Source organism: Lynx canadensis, chromosome A1 (genome assembly GCF_007474595.2).
Source record: "Lynx canadensis isolate LIC74 chromosome A1, mLynCan4.pri.v2, whole genome shotgun sequence".
Lineage (NCBI taxonomy): Eukaryota > Metazoa > Chordata > Mammalia > Carnivora > Felidae > Lynx > Lynx canadensis.
In genome coordinates, this window is record NC_044303.2 from 1,022,973 (window position 1) to 1,048,504 (window position 25,532).

The 25,532-nt window shown below is 35.3% G+C and overlaps 1 protein-coding gene across 3 annotated transcripts in view; it reads left to right on the forward strand.

Annotated features, from left to right (window-relative positions):
- The window catches only part of ZMYM2 (zinc finger MYM-type containing 2), a 105,533-nt gene that overhangs the window by 57,523 nt on the left and 22,478 nt on the right, over positions 1-25,532 (forward strand). For all 3 annotated transcript variants that reach the window (XM_030307387.1, XM_030307396.1, XM_030307406.1), the window contains 10 exons: positions 194-344; positions 1,046-1,161; positions 4,220-4,336; positions 6,526-6,676; positions 9,217-9,389; positions 16,069-16,234; positions 16,808-16,842; positions 23,379-23,508; positions 24,198-24,313; positions 25,075-25,246. In XM_030307387.1, coding sequence (XP_030163247.1) covers positions 194-344; positions 1,046-1,161; positions 4,220-4,336; positions 6,526-6,676; positions 9,217-9,389; positions 16,069-16,234; positions 16,808-16,842; positions 23,379-23,508; positions 24,198-24,313; positions 25,075-25,246 — 1,327 coding nt within the window. The remainder of the gene's footprint in view (positions 1-193; positions 345-1,045; positions 1,162-4,219; positions 4,337-6,525; positions 6,677-9,216; positions 9,390-16,068; positions 16,235-16,807; positions 16,843-23,378; positions 23,509-24,197; positions 24,314-25,074; positions 25,247-25,532) is intronic.

The window sequence follows — 25,532 nt, forward strand, 5'->3', positions numbered from 1 at the left end:
ATTACTTTTGTTTGAACCTAATTTAGATGCATTGCAGTTAACAGTTTGCATCCAGATGAAGATTTCTGACCCACTAAACCTGATTAGAGATTAACAGAATTATTTTGCAGAGAGAAAAGGTGTACTGAAAAATAGAATTTTTTTCTAATTAAATTGTGATTTTCTTAATTTTCTTTTTTGTTTCAAATTTTAGAAATATGGAAAACTGACCACTTGTACTGGTTGCCGAACACAGTGCAGGTTTTTTGATATGACTCAGTGTATAGGTCCTAATGGATATATGGAGCCATATTGTTCAACTGCTTGCATGAACAGTCACAAGACAAAATATGCAAAATCACAAAGTAAGTTTCAGGTATTTGGAAAGTTAAAAAACTTTAATAACATGACTAATTTCTTAACTGCACTTTCCCTTTAACTTTGTTTTTATACTTGTTTTTAACTGCATAAACTATTTTTATTCATCACATTAAACTTTCTTACTGCAGACTTCTTAAAAATTTTTTTTTAATATTTATTTTTGAGAGAGAGACAGAGTGTGACCAGGGGAGGGGCAGAGAGAGGGAGACACAGACTCTTAAGCAGGCTCCAAGCTCTGAGCTGTCAGCACAGAGCCCACATCGGGGCTCGAATTCACGAACTGTGAGAACATGACCTGAGCTGAAGTCAGATGCTTAACTGACTGAGCCACCCACATGCTCCCACTGCAGACTTTTTTAGTGGTTTTTAACCATTCCATATATCTTTCATTTTCTTTAAAGTGATTGGTGAAGTTCTGTCCATGGCTGCATTCTTAGCAAAATTGTTTTTCCCTCAGAGATTAAAACGGAGATTGTTTCATATATCCATGTTTGTTTTAGAGATATGATATTGGACTCTTTATAACAGTATATTTTAAGGTGGACACGATCTTGGAAATTTATTTTAATAAAAGAATAGTTTACAGAAGGTTCCATTAAAAATTACTCTCAGAGGTCAAGTAGGATTTGTTTTTAGGCTTTTATTACTTTATAAAGAAATCAGATATGTACTTTTTCTCTCCTAGGTTTGGGAATTATTTGCCATTTTTGTAAGCGAAACTCCTTACCTCAATATCAAGCCACAATGCCTGATGGGAAACTGTATAACTTCTGCAATTCCAGTTGTGTGGCTAAATTTCAGGTTTGTTATTTATTTTGGATCTTTCCCACTCCCAGCAAAATACACACGGGAAATAAACAGTGTAATATGCTTCATCTTTATTTAATATGTTAACTTGCGTGTTGTTTGTTGAGGGCCAGACTGCAGGCGGAGGTCATAGAGTCACGGTAATAGACATGGCTGCAGATGCTTACTGTGTGGCATGGAGACTCTGATTGACTTTTCAGTTGTTATTTATATAACAGACTTGAAGGAAAATAAGTTTTAGTATAATTGAGCGCGATGCCTGATGTGTACTATTTTCTTTTTTTTTAATTTTTTTTTTTTTCAACGTTTATTTATTTTTGGGACAGAGAGAGACAGAGCACGAACGGGGGAGGGGCAGAGAGAGAGGGAGACAGACACAGAATCGGAAACAGGCTCCAGGCTCTGAGCCGTCAGCCCAGAGCCCGACGCGGGGCTCGAACTCACGGACCGCGAGATCGTGACCTGGCTGAAGTCAGACGCTTAACCGACTGCGCCACCCAGGCGCCCCTGTGTACTATTTTCTTAGTGGTTTCAGTAACATGTGACTCTGAAGGAGACTTCTGTTTTATGATGAAACAAAAAACTATAACAAAACTATGACCAACATGAACAAAACATACGACAACTATTTGTCAGAAATCTGCCAGTTAAAAAGGGGATTGGACTTGTTACAGTGGGCCCTAATTTAATACAAAATCAGTTTAGGGAGACCTTTTTCATTTTTGTAAAGGTAAAGAACTTTCTGGCATACTTCTTCAAAGTTGGGGTTATGGATAGTTTCTGAAGATGTATTACTGGAAGTGTTCGGACTTAAACTGACCACTGGGAGGGAATAGTTGAAAATGGGATTCAGCACTAGTTAAGTGGCATGAGTAGGTTTACGTATGTGAAAAATTCAAAATGTTTTTGAAATACTTGTGAATACTTGAAATATGTATGAAATACCTATGTCAAAAGTTCAAAGATTCAATCCAGTACATAAAGTGATGCTTCAGGATAGTGAATCTTCCAGCAGTTCCACAATGTTGTAGGTACTGTATTCTGCATTATACAGCCTGAAAATGTAGTCTCTTAAGTACGTGACAGTAGCTGCAACCATTATTATCATTTAAATTCAGGTGGTTTTTAATTCAACCAGGTAAATGTTGTTTTTGTTAATAGTTATATCCTCCACTGAGTTAAGTTAATAAGCCATATTCATAACTAAACTTTTATTTTGGAAGCTGGGATCGTGGCAATTGAGAAATCCTTTAGAGTGGTAAAATACTGCTTCTGACTTGGCTTTTCCAAAACTAGAAATTAAGGAATAAGGAAGGATTAATTAGATGAGAGAATGACAGAGTCTTTGACATGCTGCTTCTCAGACTTCACCTTTCTGTGTTACTTTTTGATGTTTGAAATGTTAGTGGAAAATGTTTTTTAAAAAATGTTTTCACTGCTTTTTTCATTTAACTGAAACTTGTATTGCCCATGATTTGATGAGACCACTCGTGTATGTACATTGTATGTACATTGTATCTTGTAAATACTTAATGTGGATTCTTATAGCCAGATAAGCCTGTAAGCAGCCTTCTCACTATAACGGCGTAAAAGTAATACAAAGTTGACAAATAGACAAGCAGCATTTTTTTCCTTTCTCTGTATCTTAAAGCAAACCATAGATTTTGAGCTTTATGTCTTTATTTGATGTTTTTCCATTTCAAAATAAGGTAATAGGATAGTATTTCATTTGTTTTGAAAGAATACTTAACTTTAATGGACTTGCAGTTTTTTTGAAGTGAAGTGTAAGGACACTTGCTGGTTTTTATTTAAAAAATGTATTCACCTGATGGTTACTGTCTTAAATCTGCATGTTTTGTTTTTTCACAAATCTTGATTGTGTTGTATGTTGTATGCAGAAGTTTTAAGAAATGTTTAAAAAACATCTTTTTTTAGATGTTTACTTATTTATTTTGAGAGAGTGCACACGCGTGCGTGCGAGCAGGGAAGAGACAGAGAGGGTGAGAGAGACAATCCCAAGCCTGTCACGGGGCTTGATTTCACAAACTGAGATCATGACATGAGCCGAAACCAAGAGTCAGATGCTAAACCTAGTCACCCACACGCCCCGAATTTTTTTTAAATAATTTTTTTTCCTCTCCTAACTGCCACCCTGAAAAAAATTTAACTTTAATATATTCTGAAGATTATATATGCCATGTAATATATTAGAGAATGAAGATTACAGCATCCTCACCACTCACGTTAGAAACTCGAACAAAACTTTTAAAACCCATCTATGCTTATATCTTTTCCTATTCTGTAAGTTGTTTGAACTTTTAAAAATGCCATAAAATTAAGACTATTGTTATCAATACCAGTCTGTTCATCTTTCCCCCCTGCCTAACTTTGTAAAAGAAATGACCAATTTAAAAAGGTATTATAGGCTGTTTTCCCTGATGGAATTGGAATAAAAATGATAGCAATATTGCATGTGGGACAAATTACTACTTAAACTAGGAGCTAGGCTTTTTTTTAAAGATTTAATTACTAGTTCAGAACTTGGTGAACTTAACTCTTATTTGCTTACATTTTCTTAAAGAGAAAAAAATCATACTTGAAGTGTATGGTATTTTGTCCTTTTTCATATTATTTTAAATAAGTACTAGTAATCCTGTAGTAAAAGAATTTGTTTCATAAAACTTAACTGTACTAGTGTAGTTTTTATTTATTTGGTTATAATGTTTTATTTTTGAGAGAGAGAACACAAGTGGGGGAGGGACAGAGGATCTGAAGCGGGCTTTGCACTGACAGCAGAGAGCCTGATGGGGAGCTTGAACTCATGAACTGTGAGCTCATGACCTGAGCTGAAGTCGATGCTCAACCTACTAAGCCTCCCAGGTGCCTCACTAGTGTCATTTTTAAAGACAAAATTGAGAAATGTAATTTTATGTGTTGAGGAAATATTTAAGCAAAATACTGTTTTCTGGACATAGTCAATATTTGACAGTAGTTACAAATAAAAATTCTAAAATCTGTGTCAGGCTCAGAATGTTTTTATTCTTTGTTTTAGGCTCTAAGTATGCAGTCATCTTCCAATGGCCAGTTTGTAGCTCCAAGTGATATTCAGTTGAAATGCAACTATTGCAAAAATTCCTTTTGTTCAAAGCCAGAAATCCTGGAATGGGAGGTAAGTTCAATTTTGTTATGTATATTATCTTGCTTAAATGAGAGTATAGTAAACTAATAATGGTGTTTCAATTTGAGGATCTATTTCTTAGTGTATAGGGATTCTTCAGAATTTGTGATGATTGAATTCTTTACTTTCTTATGGGAATAGCATCGACAAAGGGCATGTTTATTTTTAGGTCAAACAAAAATTATTGAAGTCATATTCATATATTGACATTATGTTCGTGATAGTGTATGGAATGTTACTCTGTTTAGCTACATATCTGGAACATCTGTTTGTACCGTGTTTTTTCATTTTTACTCTCATCCTTATAAATATTGTCTTTGAACTGTAATATCTTGTATTGCCTGCTACCTGTATAAATTAAAATTTGTTAGTCACTTAACATATTGTCATTTAACATTATATAATTGTCTTAATAAAAGAATCCTAATATAAATTTATTTTATTTTCCCTTCTCATCACTCTTGCTTTCACCAGTTTGACATATATTTTTGCCATTAGTAAAGTCCTATCGTTATTGTTTATTTAAATAAGGGAACAGTGATGGATGGATGGATGGATGGATGGGTGGGTGGATGGGTGGATGGGTGGATGGGTGGGTGGACGGAAGGATTAACAGACAGGTGGACCTGGCTGAACATTGCTTTCTTGATCAGTGTTCACCCTTGGCCATTCTTTCTTTTCTCCTTTTTTGATGGCATGGAATATGTAATAAAATGGTGTATAAGACATTAGTATTAACAATAAATTGCTCTTGAACCAAAATTTGTTAGTGGCTATTGGCAGTCACTCAGTATCTGAGTCTTAGGAGAAAGGTGTAACCAGAACGTGACTACATGAATACTAAAGTATTCTGGGAATCTGAAATTTCATTGTTTTAAATTTAGTCCCTAGAAAATTGTTTAGTTTGTTAATTTGTTTGGTGCTTTCTCAAGAGCACTTAAACCAATTCTTGGAGACTGTTGTTGGTACCCAGTGATGACTTTTAGTGACTGTAACTCTCTCTAAATCATAACAGAAAAAATGTTGAAGGCCTAGTAAGAATAAAGGAATGGTGGGGAATGAGGAAAGAAATCCATAAGCAAGCACATGGAATAATATCATATAGGGAATAAAGATCCTGCCTAAACTGAATTTTGATCATACTAGATGAAATGGAGGTCCTTTCTGTCGATCTCCATGTTAGAACTACCTGGCTTTTGTAGTCTTGGTGTTGATTTTATTTACATGAAGGTTAAGTATTAGGAGGAGTTAATAAACATTGTCTATCAAACTGAATTAGAGTTGAGCCATTCCCTCAGGTGATTGAGAATTCAGAGGCTTTGTTCTTCTCATTCCATGGTTGGCAGTTGTGGTTTCTTTGTTGCTGTTTTTCCTCTTATAAGTTAGATGTCCATGATGGGGCAATTTTCCACTGATGATTGCCTTACTACTTGAGTTGCTTCCTAGACTCTTTCACCTTCCTTATCTTGGTCTTCAGCTATCTTTGCCAAGCGTTAGGTAGATAGATTAGACCTAGTCTGTATCCTTCATAATAACAAAGGGGAAAAGGTGCTGCCCTGTAAATTTTAACTTGATTGTGTTTGGCTGAATATTTGGAGAGTGTAGCTCTGGCTTTATAGGTTTGGGGCCAGGAGAAGTAACTAATAATACTAACCTAGCTCCATTCAAGGGAACCAACTGAGTCTCAAGTTTAGCAGCATACTTACGATGGCCCCAAATGAATACTTTATCCATCATAGGTCTGTGATAGGAATGTGATTGAGTCTGCTTGGCTGTACCTATGAAGAATATTTCTTTTTGAGTGAAACTGGTGTTAATGTCATATTTCTCATCTTTTCTTAGTTTACCCATGTTTTATCTTTCATTGTTTTCTACCCATTAATCCAGTTCCCTTAGCAACACCAGACTGCCATCTTGTTTTAGTGGTACCTTTACTATTTTACTGAGTAATTTTGGGGTAGTTAATGGTATTGAAGTTTGTGGAATTATGTCTAAATATAGCAGTGAATTAGTTAAATTAGCTGTCTGTGGCCTATTGAAAATGTATCCCCAGGGATTATCAATCACATTAACTAGGTAAATGATTTAAGTTTATTTCTGTAAAAGTGGCTTGTTTATTTCTTAAACTTGTTCTTGAGGTGGTTGTCATATACTTACCAAGGTTCCCATTGTGCATTTAGAACAAAGTGCATCAATTCTGCAGCAAAACTTGTTCAGATGACTATAAGAAGTTGCATTGCATAGTTACATATTGCGAATACTGTCAAGAGGAGAAGACTCTTCATGAAACAGTAAATTTCTCTGGCGTTAAGAGACCTTTCTGTAGTGAAGGCAAGTGTATATACAGTGTTGTTCATAACTTTTATTAATATTTAATGTTAATTTTGTGCCAAAATATTCTCAAATATATTAACTACATATGTCCAGGGTAGCTGTGCAATTTTAGTGTAGCTGAACAAAAAAATTGAATTTGATTTTCTACTGACTTGTTTTGTTATTTTTATTTGTAGACCTTTGGGCCTCAAGGTGTTTTATCTCTAAAAATTTGATAACCTTTTTTCCATTAAAAGGAAGTCTTGAAAATAAAAACATTATCATATGTCAAATCTAAGCATAGAAAATGTGATCTGAAAGTTGATTTTCCAAGTGGAATAGAATTATTTTCCTTTGGGTTCGTTTCCCTGCCCAGCTTACTGCCTAGCCTACAGAGATTTTCTGTATACCAGAAAGAAAATCATATGTGGCATTACTACAGTGGAAAAATACTTTTAGGTTTTAAACAGGCAAACACTGGCTCTTACTATTGTATATTGAAGAATTCTTTTTCTTCTCATTTGCACCTTTGCTGCTCTGGTGCCAGGCAGCTGATTATAGAAATGAACTCCTGTTCTTGATTCTGATTGTCCAGAGATAGGAACCAGGATTGTAACTATGGATTTGGGGCTCTTGGTTATTATTACTTTCCCCCCCAAGTGACACATTCTTGCTCTACACTGGCTTTCACTTTCTATTCTTTCTTTGGTCCTAGGCACTGAACTCTCGCAGCTGTTCTATCTGCTGTCCTCATCTGTGTTTCCTAGTTAGATTCCACTCCTCCCCCTGGATCCATGTTTTATATGGTTTTCTACTGTTAGGGGCAAGAAAAAGGTTGGGAGAGTCCTCTAAGTGCCAGCAGTAGTGAATGACCAAAAGCCCAGAAGATTATCTGTCCATTCAGTTAGTGTCTTCATCTAATATGTTATACATTTCACATAATAAGATCATGTATAAAAGAGGGTATTGCTTGTAAAAAAAAAAGGCATTCCTGTTTTTATAGGTTTAATTGAGTACATTTCACCTGGAATGAGAAAGGTAAACGTGTTTACTGTTTAGATCACAGCTGTGATGAAAAGTGACATAATGTTTCACTGAAAAGATTGATTCTTTATTTTGCTCATTATACCTGAATTTGTATGCATTGACAATCTTTAGTGATTCATTAAGTCTGAACATACTGGTGTTGATGGCTAATATACCCATACGTGATCTTGTATCCTTTAGATAATGTAGATTTTACTAAAATGAATAGACAATAGCAGCGGATAGAGAATTGACATTAAAGAGAATTTTCAATTAGAGGGACTTCTATCTTTAGGCAATAAAAGTTTCAAAAGGATGTGTGTCTTTTTCCTGTTCAGTAATCGATTTTGTGCTTTCTCTGACTACACCTAGTTCTCTGCTGGAACTTGGCAGAAATAACAAAACATGTAATACCCGATACTACCATCAAAATCTAATTAGAAAGATAAAGCTTTAATAAGGTAAAATATTAAAAAGACTTAAATTTCAAGATAACAGAAAAGAAGTCATAGGACAGTACATAAATAATTGCCAAATAAAATAATAGAAAAACAATTAACAGTTTGAGTTCACAGATAAGAAGGATCACTTAAAACTAGGCTAGAGTACAGAGTTTGTGGAGAAGGCGTAATTTGAGCTCCTTATTAGTATGGGTAGGATTTCAGTAGATATGAGTGCATGGGAATTCTTATGTGGCACAGCATGAGTAAAAGTATGGAAACTTTTTTAATTCTTTTTTTTTTAAGTGTATTTTTGAGAGAGAGAGAGAGTATGAGTGGGGGAGAGGCAGAGAAAGAGAGGGAGGAGAATCCCAAGTAGGCTCTACATTGCCAGCATAGAGCCTGATGCAGGGCTTGACCCACGAACCATGAGATCATGACCTGAGCTGAAATTAAGAGTCAGACACTTGACCGACTGAGCCATCCAGGCGCCCCAAAACTTTAACAGAGATATTATAGAGATTAAGGCTGATACGTGAAAACACTTAAACTGCTGCATTCATATAATAGACAAAGGAAATACTTATTAATAAGAATAACAACGTTTTCTCTAAACAAGTCTATATACCACTTTTCCTTTTCTGAAGGTCCTTGTAGGTTGACAGAAAGGTAAGGCTAGAAATTTTGGCTAAAATGCCTACTTAGCTGAGTATATCTTTATGTTTATTCAGTGCTTCTCAACAGTCTACATTGTTTCATTTCTCTAATGCCTATTTGTGGTGTGTTTGCTGTATGATACTTCTATTTAAATAGAGCAAACAAAATAGTTATATGGCATTGCTAGATTTGAAAGTCTTAGAACATTAATTATTTGAATTCACATGAGATCTAATAAAGTATTCCATATTCTGTTTCAATATTTACAGGTTGCTGATCATACTAGATTTCAGTTTTGGTCAGGAGAAAAGAGGACTTTACATGCAAACTTATAGACTCTTCTATAAAGCTAATGAACTATTTGACCTCTAAGTACTTTCTTAATGTGTTTTTCTTTGTTTGTTTGTTTGAATATGAAAACCTTGTGTTTTTCAGGCTGCAAACTATTGTATAAACAAGATTTTGCACGACGTTTAGGACTGAGATGTGTTACTTGCAACTATTGCTCTCAGCTGTGTAAGAAGGGAGCAACTAAAGAACTTGATGGTGTCGTGAGAGATTTCTGTAGTGAAGACTGCTGTAAGAAATTTCAGGATTGGTACTACAAGGCAAGTAACTAAAATTTTTTATTACAGCAGCTGCTTTAACCAATCTTTGATAAGACATTACAGTTATTATCATTACACTTATGGTAGCTTATGTATTTAAAAAATGTGCACACATTAAGCTTAGCCCAGATTATGGAATTCATTAAAATTTTTATCATTTCAGTTTTTCTTTATAACTTGAATAGCATTTTTACTTGTTTTATAACTTAGCTATTCCCCAAAACTAGGATATAGCTTTGTTTTCAGCAAAACAGAATCATTGTTTTCATTTTAAACTATATTGCTTAAACAAAATAGATTATTTCTTTAAAATTTGTTGGGTCTTTATTTCACCAAATAGAAACTTTTTTTTTTTTAATGTTTGTTTATTTTTGAGAGAGAGAACAGGGGAGGGGCAGAGAAAGAGGGGGGGGACAGAGGATCTGAAGCAGGCTCTGTGCTGTCAGCAGACAGCCTGATGTGGGGCTTGAACTCACAAACCGTGATATCATGAGCTGAGCCGAAGTCAGACACTTAACCAACTGAGCCGCCCAGGCAGCCCACAAATAGAAGTATTTTTGATGAACATGGTCAGTGTTGAACAGTAGCAGGTAATTGTTTTAGGCACTTATGTGTTTTGAAACACTTTGTTCTTTTTTACCTTTTAAATTGTCAAATTGAAAAGACACTATATGAATAGAGACCAAAAATATTTAATTTGAAACTGTGAATAAGTGTGTGTGTGTGTGTGTGTGTGTGTGTCTGTCTTATTAAAATCTACTTCTAGAAGAGTGAAGATAAGTCACTTGTTGTCCGCTGTATTTTTTTCTATATAAGAAAAATGAGTGTATATTTGAGCTTTGTTTAGTCAGATATTACCCAAGAAAACGTTATTAGTTCATATGTCCATAACAAGGAAAACCATGTCAATGTTAAAACTTCATTATAGTTGCACTTCTAAAGCATGTGAAGACAGACATCATCATAACTTCAAAACTGAAATATTGCTAAAAGAAATAAAGAGTAAAATGGCTGAAACATATAGAATATTATTTAGTTCACTTAGTGCAAGTGATTATCGTTAAATGATACTATTTAGGAGAATTCTTGGTGTAGTTCTTGAATGTCTACAGCTCAACATATTGAGTAACATTTTTTAAATAAAAAGAAGATACTTTCCAAGTTGTAAGAGTTGTGGAGGCTAAGAGTTTTGGTGCACTTCATTATTTTACTGTTGCTTCTGACTAATTTAAGTCTTACAGTTAAGGTTCAAATTTTAGAAACACACAGGACAGGGGCGCAAAGGTGGCTCAGTAAGTTGAGTGTCCGACTTCGGCTCAGGTCATGATCTCTGGGTTCGTGAGCTTGAGCCCTGCATTGGGCTCTGTGCTGACAGCTCAGAGCCTGGATTCTGCTTCGGATTCTGTGTCCCTCTCTCTTTGCCCTCCCCTGCTTATGGTCTCTTGCTCTCTCTCTCTCTCTCACTCTCGTTCTCAAAAATAAATAAACATTTTCTAAACATTAAAAAAAAAAAAACCATACAGGACAAACATACTAACACCCTCTAACATGCATTTCTTTTAGTCTAAACCAACCTCTTATTTTGTTATAGACAGTGGCAATTTTGAGAACAGTCGCTCATAATGTTACTTTAGTACCTTTAAAACCTCAATTTTAGTTTAGCACATGTGAACACTGTCCACTGTTTAGGAGGTTTTATTTTTGAAAATTCGTTTTGGGTAACCTCAAAACAGTAAAGTGGCTACAGATGGGAGAATTCCATTTTATTCTTACGGTTACCTTTTTGATAATTTATTTTATAGTTTGAGAGGCAAAGTTGTTACCATGTGATAATGATGATTTCTCTGTTATTTCACTGTATAAATTTCTGCTTAATTGTGAATCCAAACCTTTAATTAAAAAAAAAAATTTTTTTGGAGGATTTTGTTTTTTGTTCAAAGGACACTGACAGTATTTCTCTGTTTGGCTTCTTTCTTTGAATGAATTCTTGTTTTCCTTTTATATTAAAATAGAGAAATCTTTTGGTGGGTTCTCCCCCCTCCCCCCCTTTTTTTGGGAAAGCAAAGAAGTGTTCTTTGGCAAATGACCACATTATTCTAGATGTTGCCATTTGTTCCATTTTGCTATTTATTTTAAAGGATAATTGTATCTAATGTTTTTATTTATGCACTGTTTAATGAAATTTTGGTGAGGCAGTGCATTTCAGAACATATAAGAACATGTTAGTTTAATAACCAGTTGTTACTCTCTGTTGGTTTAATGTCAGTATTCTATACCTTAAACACATATTTATTATTTGTCTTATTTTAAGCCCAACAAATGTTTGTATAATATGCACTATAACATTATTATATACTATACTAATCTGAGGAATAAAGGTAAGAACATTTTTGTCATGTGGTAGGGATTTTTAAAGCAAGTAATGACGATTTTTCTGTGTAATCAGTAGGAATACCAGCTTTGAGATGAAGAGTTGCCCCCCTCATTCATCATAGGCTTCTCTGTGAAGGCAGCCAACACTGTAATCAGGGAATACGTTTGCTCTGTGTGCTTTCTACTTGAGTCACGTTGTATTTTCTTACACCTCCCATGAGTCTCTTCTGTTCACTGCTAGCAAGCATCCTGTCATCCTCTCAAAAACGTAGTAAGTTGAGACCCCACCAAATTTTGATTATTTTGACCTTCTTTCCTCTTCCACTTTTGAAATTTAAGAACTCAAAAGTTTTACATTTTTAGTTCTTTAAAACATGAGACCCTTTATACAGTCCATCCAGCTTTTAGTAGAAAAATCATTTTTTAAAAAGTGTGTCATCAAGGAAACTTTGAAAGCAACGGCTAGCCAACCCAGTTTAACTTCGCCTTTAGTCATGAGCATTGCTACCTAACCAGAGGAGCACATCCATTGCAGTTTCCACCTTCTCTTAGCTTTGTGCTTCAGTTGGAGAGACTATCTAGAGTACAAGTAACTTTATGTTTTTATTTATTTAAATTAAATATTTATAATTCTTATGCCTTAACATTTTTGGCTTATGTTTGTTTTACTGGACAAGACGTTTTGAATGATCTGTTTTTGGCATTATAATGGTTTACATTTGGATTTAAATAGAGACTTATTAAATACTCTTCTCTTCTAAATTGGAACACATGCAACCAAAAGATGTTGAGAATAAAATTAACAAACATTTTTTTCTTCTCCCAGATAATTCTTTAGAAGGAAGTAGATTTTACTTTTCCTCAAAATAAATGTTTCCAGGCATATTGTGAAACCAGGTGGGAAGATAGTTCTTCGATCTCTATAAGTTAAAAATTTGGGGACAGAAAGGAGTTAGTATTATAATGGAGTGTGATATGTTTAATGTAAAGTTAATTTAAAAGACCAACTGTTTCTTCAGAATACTTCACAGTACTTAGTAGAACTAATAATCTTGATTTAAATGTTATTACTTCAAATTACAGTGTTTTAATACAGGTTTTGACTTGTTGTCCAAACCAGTAGTAAATGGTAGGGGTATTAAAGGCTTTAATGTGAATACCCTCTAATAGTATAAAAGTATGATTTATGGGTTTTGATCAAATTAATACTTATGTTTTAGTAAATCTGAGTCATAAAAGGAGCTCAGTAAAAAAGATTGGGCTTTAAAAATTTTGTCTTTTGTAAAAAAAAAAATTGCTGTAAGTACTGATTTTAAAAGATTATTTGTTTTTGAAATAATTTTAGAAAGGGAATATCTAATATTCTTACTTTAGATACGCTTTTTGGATAACTGAAGAATTCCTAGCACTTTATTAGATCTTATTGATAAAATAGGAAACAAGTAGATAGGAAAGTTACAAAGATGTATATATATCACCCAAAAATGAGAATTTGAAATGGCCAGATAATAGGGACTGCATCAGTACAGGCTGAATGAAAAACCCTTTGTCAGTTACTGAAGGAGAAATTCCTGTATTAGCTGAGATGTTGCATTAAGAGTTTTGAATTAAGAATTTAGCACCTGCGTATTTAGGTTGTTTGAACTGTTGACTGTTACCCACTTTCCCCCCCACCCCGACCCCTTATAACAGACAATCCCTGATTTTCCACAGTGACAGGGAAACCACTAAGTAGATGATGAAGTGGTATTTTTTTAAACCAGCAATTAACTCATACTTCAGTTCTTTTGCATAGAAATGTTCAGCTTTTCTAAGAGTTCTCTTCTGTGGTTGGGAAGAAGTGGTTTTGGTAAAGGAATGATGGTCATTTTTAACCATGTTTCCCAATTAGTCATTGTATTTGAAGCTCAATTCCAAACACTTGCATCCAGAATTTGCATGAGTGGTTGTAAAAGAAAAAAACCAAATGGAAAAAAGGTTTACAACTTTTAAAACTTTGATTATGGCATTAAGTTTGGGATTAGGATTGAGTACTGCTATTATCCTTCCATTCTGAAAATGTGTATACACGTTTTGTTTCCATTTGCACATTGGCATTAATTTTGCTCCTCTTCAGATACAGAGAAATCAAATTAATTCAAACAAATTCAAATTGTTTTGAATCTTTCTGGAAGAAAGGAGCTTCAAGCACAAAATCCAAATGTCTATAGTAATCATGAAGTGATAAGTTCAGATTCTTTGAATATAATGTGCTGGGCTTTATGTCCTTAACCTTCTAAATTACTGTGGAAATGGAAGTATTTTAAGAGTTAGCATAGTATAGGTAGTGGTTTGAGTAAGTTTTACACAGATTGATTTGGGTTTTAGATATTACATGGAGAACCTTCTTGCAGCATTTTACTTCTGTTAGGATTTGTATTCTCTGGTTAACTCATATTAATTCATTTTGTCTTTCCATTGTCTTTGTAACTTGTTTGATTTGGATTGTCTGCCTTGAATCCTGTCTCTGCATTTTTAATGTTTGACCTTACACAAGTCACTTGATCTGTTTGGACTTTCGTTTCCAGCATTGTGTTGAGGATTCCAGGGAGTAGATACGACATGCGGGGCTTTTATTTTTCAGGTTCTCGAATGAGGTAGTCAGGCAACAACTTCACTTATGCTATGTTCTTACACTGTTTAGGCTCAATGGTTAGAAGGTTAAGCTTTTGATTTCTTCCTTTGAGCTTTGTCTTTTAGTGTAAAATGTGAAAAGGGAACCAAACACTGAAGCTTTTAATACTTCAGAGGTTATTTTAAAGAACAGTTTTTGGGTGGTGACCAGGGACCTTTTTCTTTATTGAGTAAAATATGACCTGGGTGATAGTAAGTGCTAATTATACTGAAGTTACCACATAGTCTTACCAGCAATATAAAATTTGAGGTCACAGTTTTTTGGACAAGAGATGTGATATTGGCATCACTTAATAGTCATAATTTATACTACAAATCTTCATTCATTTAACATTTATTCAGCAGGAGAAATACCTGACCTGGAGAAAAAAAAGAGCCTGTGTTCTAACCTTGGGGTATGTTTGTTATATAAGACCTGTTTATCAACAAAATCATTTGTAATATTCCTGACTAGGAATTTTGATACAGTATTTATTCATAGAACTCCTATTGAAACATAAAATGAGAGATTTCAAAACCCACAGTATAGAACCATAGATTACGTAGAGTAACGAGGAAAAACCACGTGATTATTATGAACGTAATATGTATTGCTTTATCAAAACTTTTAGGTTGTTAAACCAAAGGGTGATTTAAGAAATATGGTAATTTATTTCTACTTTCACTGGATCAAATACTTAATTATGAAAAGAACTGTATTTGAAATTAACCATTCATATCCTTTGGTCCACTCATTGATCAAGTTGTTAAGAATTAGTGAAAATGGGCAAAATTTAGGGGGTCACTAAAAAATAAAAATCTGTCTCTCTGTTATGGATTCACCATCATAAGGTTTAACTTTTTATGTATGGATTTTATTTTTGTTTTGTGGGGTTTTTTTTTTCTTTTTTTTTTTTTTTTTTTTTTTTTTTTTTTTTTTTTTTGCCTATGAAGTTGTTAGACTAGTTGAGGGTGAATTGTGTTCCTAGAGGTAGGTCAAAATTGTTGTCTTAAAGTATAATTATTTTTCAATCAATTAAATATTTTGAGTATTTGAAACATGAACTTGAAGTTCTTGTTAATAGTTAAATCAGTGTATTTAATAAAGCTCTTTAAATTTATTAAACTGTTGAATACACTTCAACTTAACACGCATGATTTTCTCATAAGAGCTTGTTTCAGAGTTTTTCTGGTCTTACACAACTTCTTTAAATTGATTTTTCATGAGCTATCAGTTGAACGCAGGAAATCTGTTTATTACTCAGAGATTTTCAGTGTAATGATTGTAGAAAACTTCTACAGTATGTCATTAGAGTACTCAAAATTATTTTAAAATAGTAAAATATACTGTACCTATTTGGTCTACCAATGTTCACTTTTTTAGGTTATCCTATCTTTGTAATGCTGGTCTTTAACTTCTGGTAAGTATAGAAAGGATTTTGATAATTAGGTAAATTGCTACAGTTTTTTCACTTTTATTGTGGATTTTATTGTATGTTTATGATTCATACCATTTTTTATCAGAAATTGTTTTATCACATTTGGCAGAATTACTGATAAACTTTTAGAAATCTTTTAAAATATATATCTGACTTTAAAAATTTTCTAATTTGAAATGTCTGATACCTTCCTTTTTTTTTTTTTTTTAATTAAGGCTGCAAGGTGTGACTGTTGTAAATCTCAAGGAACACTTAAAGAGAGAGTGCAGTGGCGTGGGGAGATGAAACATTTCTGTGATCAACACTGCTTACTACGTTTCTACTGTCAGCAAAATGAGCCCAACATGACAACTCAGAAAGGACCTGAAAACTTACATTATGGTATGTAATAATTTAGGTGGTAACTTGAAAAACCTGTACAGCAGTGTTTAGTTTCTAACTGATCTGAATTCAAAGTAATGATAATGAATAGTTGATTTTTGACATAGTTTACTAGCAGATTTCATAGTTTTTCTGGGTGGAAGTGCCCCACATGATATTTCTGTAGATTTATTGCTTTTTATTTTATCCTCTTTTAAAACTTTAGTGCTAGTTAAAAGCAATGCAATTCTGAATGAAAACCATTTTTAGCACATCGTATATGCTGAAACTCGGTTCGGAGGAACAATAAAAACTCTTTACAAGTTGTGACTTATTGAAGAGTTAAACATAAGAACATAGTATTGACCCCAAAGCAGCAAATACTTTTTGAGAGGACAAAATGGGAAAAGGGTTAATTCCACTTATTTAGCTTTGTGTCGCAGCTCTCACATTTGATATTCTTTACTTAAAATAGCTTAAAATATTTTCTTCATTAACTCTTTTTAAAAATCAGTAACATTTAATGAGAAATACAGATTTAGAACATTGTGCAGAAAGTGTTACTTGTCTTATTTTTAATTTGTTTGTTTTTAGATCAGGGTTGTCAGACGTCCCGAACCAAAATGACAGTAAGTATTATTTAAGTAAAGTACTAACTGTTGATTTTTTAATGTGGGTATAAATAAAGAGTCCAATTTAATCTGATCATCATAATAAAATAATTTTACTTTCCCCTGTTGGGACAGTTGAAGTATTCAGCTGAAGTACCCAGCATTAACACAGATACTTTGAATTACTTATGGCCTCTACCCACATTGGAGGAGATAGACTTATAAATGGTATTGAAGTTGAAGTGCCTATAATCTTTAAGGCAGTAGCAATAGTATGTTTGAAATGATTGACTGAATGATTGTGTCTGTTCCTGGTGGCTGTGAAAAAACTTCTCAACAATTTAGTAGAAGGTTGCCAGGTAGAAAGGGATGAAAAGTAGGAGAAATGTGCTAAGGGCTTGCATAACTATTCATTAGGGCCAAACTTAAGGGGGACCTGTGGTGAACTCAGGGGAAATGAGGGTGAAAAGATGGGCTGGGCCAGATTATTAATGGCTTTGAGCATATATTTCTCCAATAGGTATCTGAAGATATATGTTGGGGCCCAGAACTTGTGAGTTTTTAAATATGAGAAATAACTTTCATAACATGTCCTGTGGACTTTTTTTCTTTTTTCTTTAGCCTTTTGGTGTAATACATCAAATTCTGCTTTATGTTGGCATTTTAAGACTTTTGTAGTTTGAAAGTGGCTGCCATTTGAGTAATGAATAAAGAGAGGAAGCAAAGTTTTGCTATACTTTGAAGCACATTGAGATACCCTTTTGTATGCTGAGTAACAATAATCACCAGTGTTGGAATGCAGGTATTTCTGGTATGCTTACCCAAGGGAACCTCTATAGGAGTCATTTATTGGCATTATATTAACCCTCTGAGCTAGTTTTTATCTTGGTAAGAAAGAATAAATCAGTGGTTCTTAGCTCTGGCTACACATTAGAATCACCTGAGGAGTTTTCAGAACTTTCCAATGCCTACGCCCCAACTCAGAAATTCTGCATTTTTAGAAAGTTCTTGAGGTGATTTTAATATGTAACCACAATTTAGGATCACTGACATTGATGAAAAATTGGTGATTTTACATTATTCCAGTCAGTTTTTGCTTGTGATGTTAATAGTTAGAATCCTAGAAAGTAAGAGTGCTTTCTCCTTTGCTTTCCTCCCCTATACGTCATCCCCTCTGCCTTGTGGAAAATTATATTTAAAATCAGATAATTCATAAATACTTTGAAGACTTTGGCTGAATCCTCTGATTTCAATACCAGGCACTTTTATCCGAAATGAGGAATATAAGGATGGCCACTCCCTATTTTGTTAACTTTGTACAGCCATAAGGCAGTTTCTAGCCTTGTTTCAAAGGCTTTAAGGCACCCCTTCTACCAGCACAGTATTAAATACTTTTTTCCTCTCAGAGCACTTGAGCCACATTATTATGACAGACAGGATGGTCTAGGGGAGAGTAAGTCAGTGTGCCGCCGCGGCTATTACCTTTTGTCTTACTAAAGCCCTCTCCCATTTTTTCCTTGTAAGCTTTTGGAATCTTAATTCCTCACCCATGAACTTCAAAGGGTGAGAGCCTAGCTGTATAATTTTGGACAAGTCCCTTCACAGAAGTTCTCTGTGAATTTCCTTATTTGTAAAATGGGGATGAAGATAGTGCCTGCTTCAGGGTTATCACATAGTAAGTATTAAACTCATGGTAGCTGCTATGTTCCAGACCTCATAAAGGCGGTATGTATGGTAGTTAACAACATGGGCTTTGTTGTTAGATGAATTTACTTGAGTCCTGACTTCAGAATTTTTAGCTCTGTCATTGTTACCAGGTTGTTAATTTCCGAGCCTTAGTTTTCTCATCTGTAAAGTGGGAGTGATTAAGTGACTTACTTCTTGTAATGTTACAAGAATTAAATAACCCATTTCATGAGTTATGTAAATTTGGTGCTTTACATAATGTCTTAGCCCATTTGAGCTGTTGTAACACAATGCCCTAGATGAGATGACTTACAAACAACAGAAGTTCTCACAGCTCTGAAGGCTGGGAAGTCTAAAATCAAGTTGCTGGTGTCTGGTGAAGGCTCGCTTCCAGGTTTATGAACAGCTATCTTTTCACCGGGTCTTCATATGGTGGAAAGGGGTGAGGAATCTCTAGGATTTTTTGGGTTTTTTTAAGTTTATTTATTTTGAAAGGGAGAGAGAGAATCCCAAGCAGGCTCCACATTCTCAGTGCGGAGCCCAAGGCAGGGCTTGATCTCACGAACCATGAGATCATGACCTGTGCCAAAATCAAGAGTCGGATGCTTAACAGACTGAGCCCCCAGGCACCCCAGAATTTCTTTTATGAGGGCATTAATCCATTCATGAGGGCTCTGCTTTCATGACATAATCACCACCTAATGACCACACCTTCACATGCCATCACATTGGGTATTAGATTTCAACATACGAATTTTAGGAGGATACAAACATTGTAGCACATAGTCCTTGGCATGAAGCAAATACTCAACAATTGGTAGCTTTTGTCATTATAATTTTCATTGTTTTGGGTCCTCCTTCAGTATTTATTTTTTTGAGTTTTTATTTATTTATGTTGAGAGAGAGAGCGCGTCAGCTGGGAAGGGGCAGAGAGAGAGAGAGAGAGAGAGAGAGAGAATCCCAAGCAGGCTCTGCAGAGTCAGCACAGAGCCCAACGTAAGGCTCGAACTCACGAGACTGTGAGATCATGACCCGGTCAAAATCAGGAGTCGGACCCTTAGCTGACTGAGCCACCCAGGTGCCCCAGGTGACGTACTTTAATTGACATGATGTAATGTTTCTAGAATGACAGGAAGTAAAACATTGACTAATCTAGGACATACATGATTTTGGACCCCTTATTCTTATGTGGGGATTCTAGAGTATTTTGCAGTTTGGACCGAACTTACCTAGTCTTAATATATAATAGATACACAATAACTCTATGTTAAATTATTCTTTCCATTTTACAATTGAGGAAATTGAGACGTGAGATTGAGTCAGTTGCCTGATGTAACACAGCAGTAGTGTTAGAAATAAATTCCCTAGGTTCTTGTTCACAGCTCTTTTTCTTAGCTGATTAATTATGTGGTTTGAAATCCTGATGAATCTAGAATAATCTCATACTAGTACCAGCCCTGTGGCCATATGTATTAGTTTTTAAAAATTTACATCTTTCCACATCTTAAAATATGCACAGATAAATTTATTAAACAGTGATAATGTTTCAAGTACAATTGATCATCATTCATATTTGCAAATTTGCCTCTTCTCTAAAATTTATTTGTAACCCCTAAATCAATGCCCATGACACTTTTCAAAGACATGTGCAGACATGTGCAGAGTGGTAAAAAAATGTGAATTTCCTGAAGTGCATCTTCCTACTGAGGTGTGGAACAAGGCAGAGCTTTCCCTTCTTGTCAGCTCATCCTGTAAACAGGTCTCCTTTTCATAGTCTAAACAGGTCACCTTTATCATATTTTGTCCTTTTTATTGGTGATTTTGCTTCATAAAAGATCCCCTAAACATAGTATTAAAGTGCTGGCTAGTATTCCTAAGCACAAGAAGGCTGCTTTTTGCCTTACAGAGGAAATAAGGTGTGTTAGGTGAGCTTCATTCAGTTTACAGTGAGTTTAATGTTCGTGAATCAACAATATGGTATACCCAGAAAAAAGGAATAAGAAATTCACCAATCTGTAGATGAGGCAACTCCAAGTGCTAAAATAAAACCTATAGTGCATGGTGAAGCTGTGGAAAAGAAGGAATAGTGACTCTATTTATGGATTCATGGACTTAGGACTAATTAAAAAAAAAAAAACCAAAAAACAACGAAATAGCATCGTGGTGAGACTTTGAGCTTACAACACGTTACCCAGGATCGAGGCAATGTTAAACGCTCCCTGCCTCCTGCTGGCTGGCTCACGCGTTTTAAGGAAAAATGGTGTGAGAAATGTCAAACTTGCAGGCAAGGTGGTTCTGCAGATCAGAACCAGGATGCTGTGGAAGAATACCAGCTGAGTGATAACACAGGAAGAAGGGATATCCAGACAAGCAGGTTTTCCACACTGATGAGACTGGCTTGCTTTCACAAGGTCAGTGGCAAACGAACCCACATAGTACAAGTGGTGTCCAAAGCCCCTGACCTTTAAGTCATTTAGAGATCATACAACCTTGCTAGAATGTGCCAGTGCCAAGAGTGGTTTTATGTGTAAATCCTTCGTGGTGCATAGAGCCCCAAATCCATGAGCGCTTACAGGGAAAAACTGAACTGTGTGCCAGCCCCTTGGAGGTGGGACAGAATGCATGAATGGTTATCTAAAATATTCTGGGATTGGTTCTCCCAACTGCTTCATCCTAGAGGTTGAACATGGTTTTCAGAATGAAAACCTTGCCTTTGAGGTTTTATTCCTGGATAGTATCCATTGCCTTGAAGAACTCAAAAATGCCTATCTCAGTGTAGTTCCTCTTATGCCCCCAAATACCGTGTCCCCCATCCACCCCCTCGATCAGGGCACACTTAAAGCTCTCAAGGCCTACTTCATGAGAAAGCTTTTGAGGCTCTCGACACCAACAAGGAAACCACCCTGATAGATTACTGGAAGTCAGTCACCATACGCAATGTGATGGTTTTGGCACAGCTTAGGACAGCATCGAGCAGGCTACTGTGAATAATTGTTGGGGAAATGTTTGACCAGACTGCGTTGAAAAGTTTCAGAGGCTTTGAAGGTGTTACAGAAAATAAAAAGAACAGTGTTAAAAACATAATGTGTGTTGCACCAAGTAAGTGAAGAAGGCTTTGGGGCCGTGCAGGAAGAAGATGTGGAGGAAATTTTGGTAGAGAAGGCAGTAGAGCCACCGATGAAGACCTGGACAAGATGACCAAAAAAGGCATCAGATTCAGTGATGCAAGGCAGCCTAAGACTCCCAAGAATTGCTCTTCTAACAGTGGCCAAAATACTGGAATGGAATTCTGCCTTGGGAAAAATTGTCAGTGACACACTTGGAAGAATGTGACTCTGTACTTGAACAAAGCCTCAAATTTAACACCACTGTGTTTGCCCCTTACGTCAAGACGCTTAAAAGATTTGAGGTGAGAAGTTAAGCAGACAAGGCTGACTTAATTCTTTGAAGCCAGTTTGGGAGGGAAAGTTGCTGATATTGTCCACAAGTTGCAAGAACCAAACTCTTGAGGTAGAACTGCCAGATGTCACCATGTCACCCTCATCGACTTCTTCCTCTTCTGCAGAATAATTGTCAACAACCTTTCCCTTGGTTTTTATGGGCACGCCAAAGGTTGAGAGGTTTAACCACACAGTGCACTGCCCCATTGTACATCCTGCAGGTCCACTAAGAGTAAGACGTTAATGTTTTTATAAAACTTTAAATGTTTAATCTTTGGTTTTTTTCCTAGGACTTTATTTGCATTAGTGTACAATATATAGTGTGTGTTAACAGGACTGAGTATGAGTACTGTATGGTATGTGTGTATTGTATCTGTGTACTGTGTGTGTGTGTGTGTGTGTGCGCGCGCGCACGCGTGCGCGCACACATACCTGAGTGCGTCCGTAATCCTAGTACAGTACGCAAAATGCTATAATCATAATGTGTTATAAAGAATCTACATATAATTATTTGTAAGAAATATATATGAAATCAAGGGTGTTTTCAGCAGAAACAAGGTTATGCATTGATGTGACCAGAGGCTTGAGGCTTGCAGGAACCTAACCTTGTATTTCCTTTTGGAGTAATGGTTCAGTAGTGTTCATGGTTACCGTCTAGAACTTAAGTACCTCAGATATTCTGTACCTTTTTTCCTAGATCAATAGGTGGTATGGAGAGCACCTTATGTTTTGTCCCTTATGGACAGATCATTAGCTTATTTTAGATTTTATGTGTGTGTGTGTGGGCGGGGGAAGGGGGAAGCGTTTTCAATTGTAAATAATGCTACAGTTAACATGGTGAAAACATCTGAGACTATTATCTAGAATAAGTTTCTGAAATTGTAATTGTTGGGATATAAGAATATATAGTTGGAAGCTTGATAATATTTTTGGTAATTCTTTTCATTGTTGTTTTTTTTTTTTTAACTTTTAAAATTTAGTATATAAATATACAAACTATATATCCAGTACAGGGAACTAGTATGTATCAGATGGCCATAATAACTAAGAACTTTTTTCTTTCTCAAATAAATTTTAAAAAGCCTAATTATTTGCAAAATTCAGGTTAACAACCTTGCTTTTTTTTTTCCTTTTTATTTAAAAGTGGCAATTGTCTTTTTATGGTTTTTTAAAAAATGTGCTGGTGGTATCCATTGAAGGTCACAAAGTTCTGTAGAATGAATGATTACTACTGCTTTGTCTGTAGTTAGGACAGATTCATACTGATCCTTTCAGATTAAGACTATGGTAAACATAGTAATAATAACATAATTTGGTTATACTCTTATACTTTTGTGTGTTCCCTCCACATGACCTAGATATTCATTAACACCAGGAAGTAAGAAAATTAGAGGCAAAAATAAAATGTTTCCCTTTGCTTCTCTGTAGGGTTCAGCTCCACCCCCTTCTCCAACACCTAACAAAGAGATGAAGAACAAAGCCGTTCTCTGCAAACCTTTAACAATGACGAAAGCTACTTACTGTAAACCTCACATGCAGACCAAATCTTGTCAGACAGGTAACTTAGGAAAATTTGACTTAACACCTCACTCACCGAAATTCATGCTTGTCTCAAATAATCGGCTACGGAATGTGTCTGCTTGGTCACTTTGTCATTCCCTGTTGATTTTGCTTATCCAATTTTTGATATTGCCTTGAGAATACAGCGTAATATTTAAAATCATTAATGAAAAGCTGTGTTAAAGGTCTAGAATAAAAATTATGTCATAGGTGAAAAGCTATATTAAAGATTTCCTTGGGGCTAAAATTCACTAAAGTTTAAGTGTTGCCTCAGAGATCACCTCTTTAAGAGTGACCTGTAATGTTAACAATTCTATTTCCTTGTCAGAATGCAATGAAGTAATTCAAATATGTGTTTTTATGAGATTTAAATGTATCTTAATTGATTAGATACATATTTTTGCAGGGGTTATGAGGGGAATCTAGGCTATCTGGAACTATGTAACATTTTTAAGGGATATTTTCTTTGTATTAAGAAAAAAAAAGACCTAAATTCTATTTTTATTCTCTTTAGGTTAATACAGCTGCTATATTTAGTTTTGTTGTTTTTACATCACCTAATTTTGTGAAAACTGAGAATTTCTTTTAAATGGGAACAGAGGCACTTAAATATTTCTTTGTTACCAAATTATTTTAACACTGAGTAATGACATATAAATGCTCTTTAAACACATTTTGTATTTTTAGATGATAACTGGAAGACAGAATATGTTCCAGTGCCTATCCCTGTGCCTGTGTATATCCCAGTCCCTATGCACATGTACAGTCAGAATATTCCTGTTCCTACTACAGTTCCTGTTCCTGTAAGTCGGACTTTACGTTCTTTTTCCTTATGAGGTTTATCAGGCATTAAGTGGGAGAACAGTGTTGTTGTAATTACTGTCTCAGTGAAGCTAGTAGAACAGAGGGTTGAGTCTTCAGCTTCACCAGTCAACTTAGGTTTGCTTGACTGTCAGTGTTTGATTTGTGTTTAACCGAGTAGATCCTTAAAGGTGAAGTTTAGCAAGTGTCTGCATCTGCTTTATGCACATGATGTTTTATATTCGAGTTCATTGTAGAGAAAAACATTTGTAAAGTTGTCAGGTTTAAAACTGAAACACGGAAGAGAATTTCGTATATATTATAATTACATTATTTTGTCCTAAAACACTTGTGGTACTTAAGACACTATGCCACGGCTTGGCTGTCCCAGTCCTCTGCGGGGGGGGGGGGGACAGAAGTACCTCACTTATTTTTCTTTAATGTTTATTTCAGAAAGTAGCTGGCTTATATTCTGGGCTTACTCTGTTATAGTTGATATCTTAGTTTTGATATGTGTTTTCTCCCCCAAAGCTTTTATCCATCCTGTGTTAGAATAATTTTTAATTTGGAAAATTATCTTTTTTTTTTTTTTTTTTTAAGAAAAGATTTTATTTTTAAGTGATCTCTGCACCCAGCATGGTGCACAAACTCATGACCCTGAGATCAAGAGTTGCATGCTCCACCAGCTGTGCCAACCAGGTGCCCCCGGAAAATCATGTTTTAACATGGAGTAAACTTAACATTAAATACTTTGGTTAACTAGGTGCCAGTTCCTGTTTTTCTGCCTGCCTCCTTGGACAACAGTGAGAAGATCCCTGCAGCAGTTGAGGAGCTAAAAAGCAAAGTTTCCTCAGATCCTCTTGATGCAGAGCTGCTTACAATGACAGATATGATGACTGAGGACGAGGGGAAGACGGAAGCTGCCAACATCAACAGTGAGCTGCTCTGTATTGCACTTTGTGAATAAGTGTATTATTGGTTTTCAGAGGGTTGTAATTGTTAAAGTATGTTCCAGAGCATATCCTTAAGTTTCAACTTGATACGGGAATGGGGGAGGCATTGCAGCAAAGATGTATTTGAAGAGACCATACTCCAGCCACAAGCTCTCTTCTGTCAAGCCCAGTTTCAAGCAGGAATTTGAATGGTCCATGTTTTAATTATAATAGGATTTGACTTCTAAAATTAACTAACTCAGAATTTTTCCTGTTTTAGTGGACTACC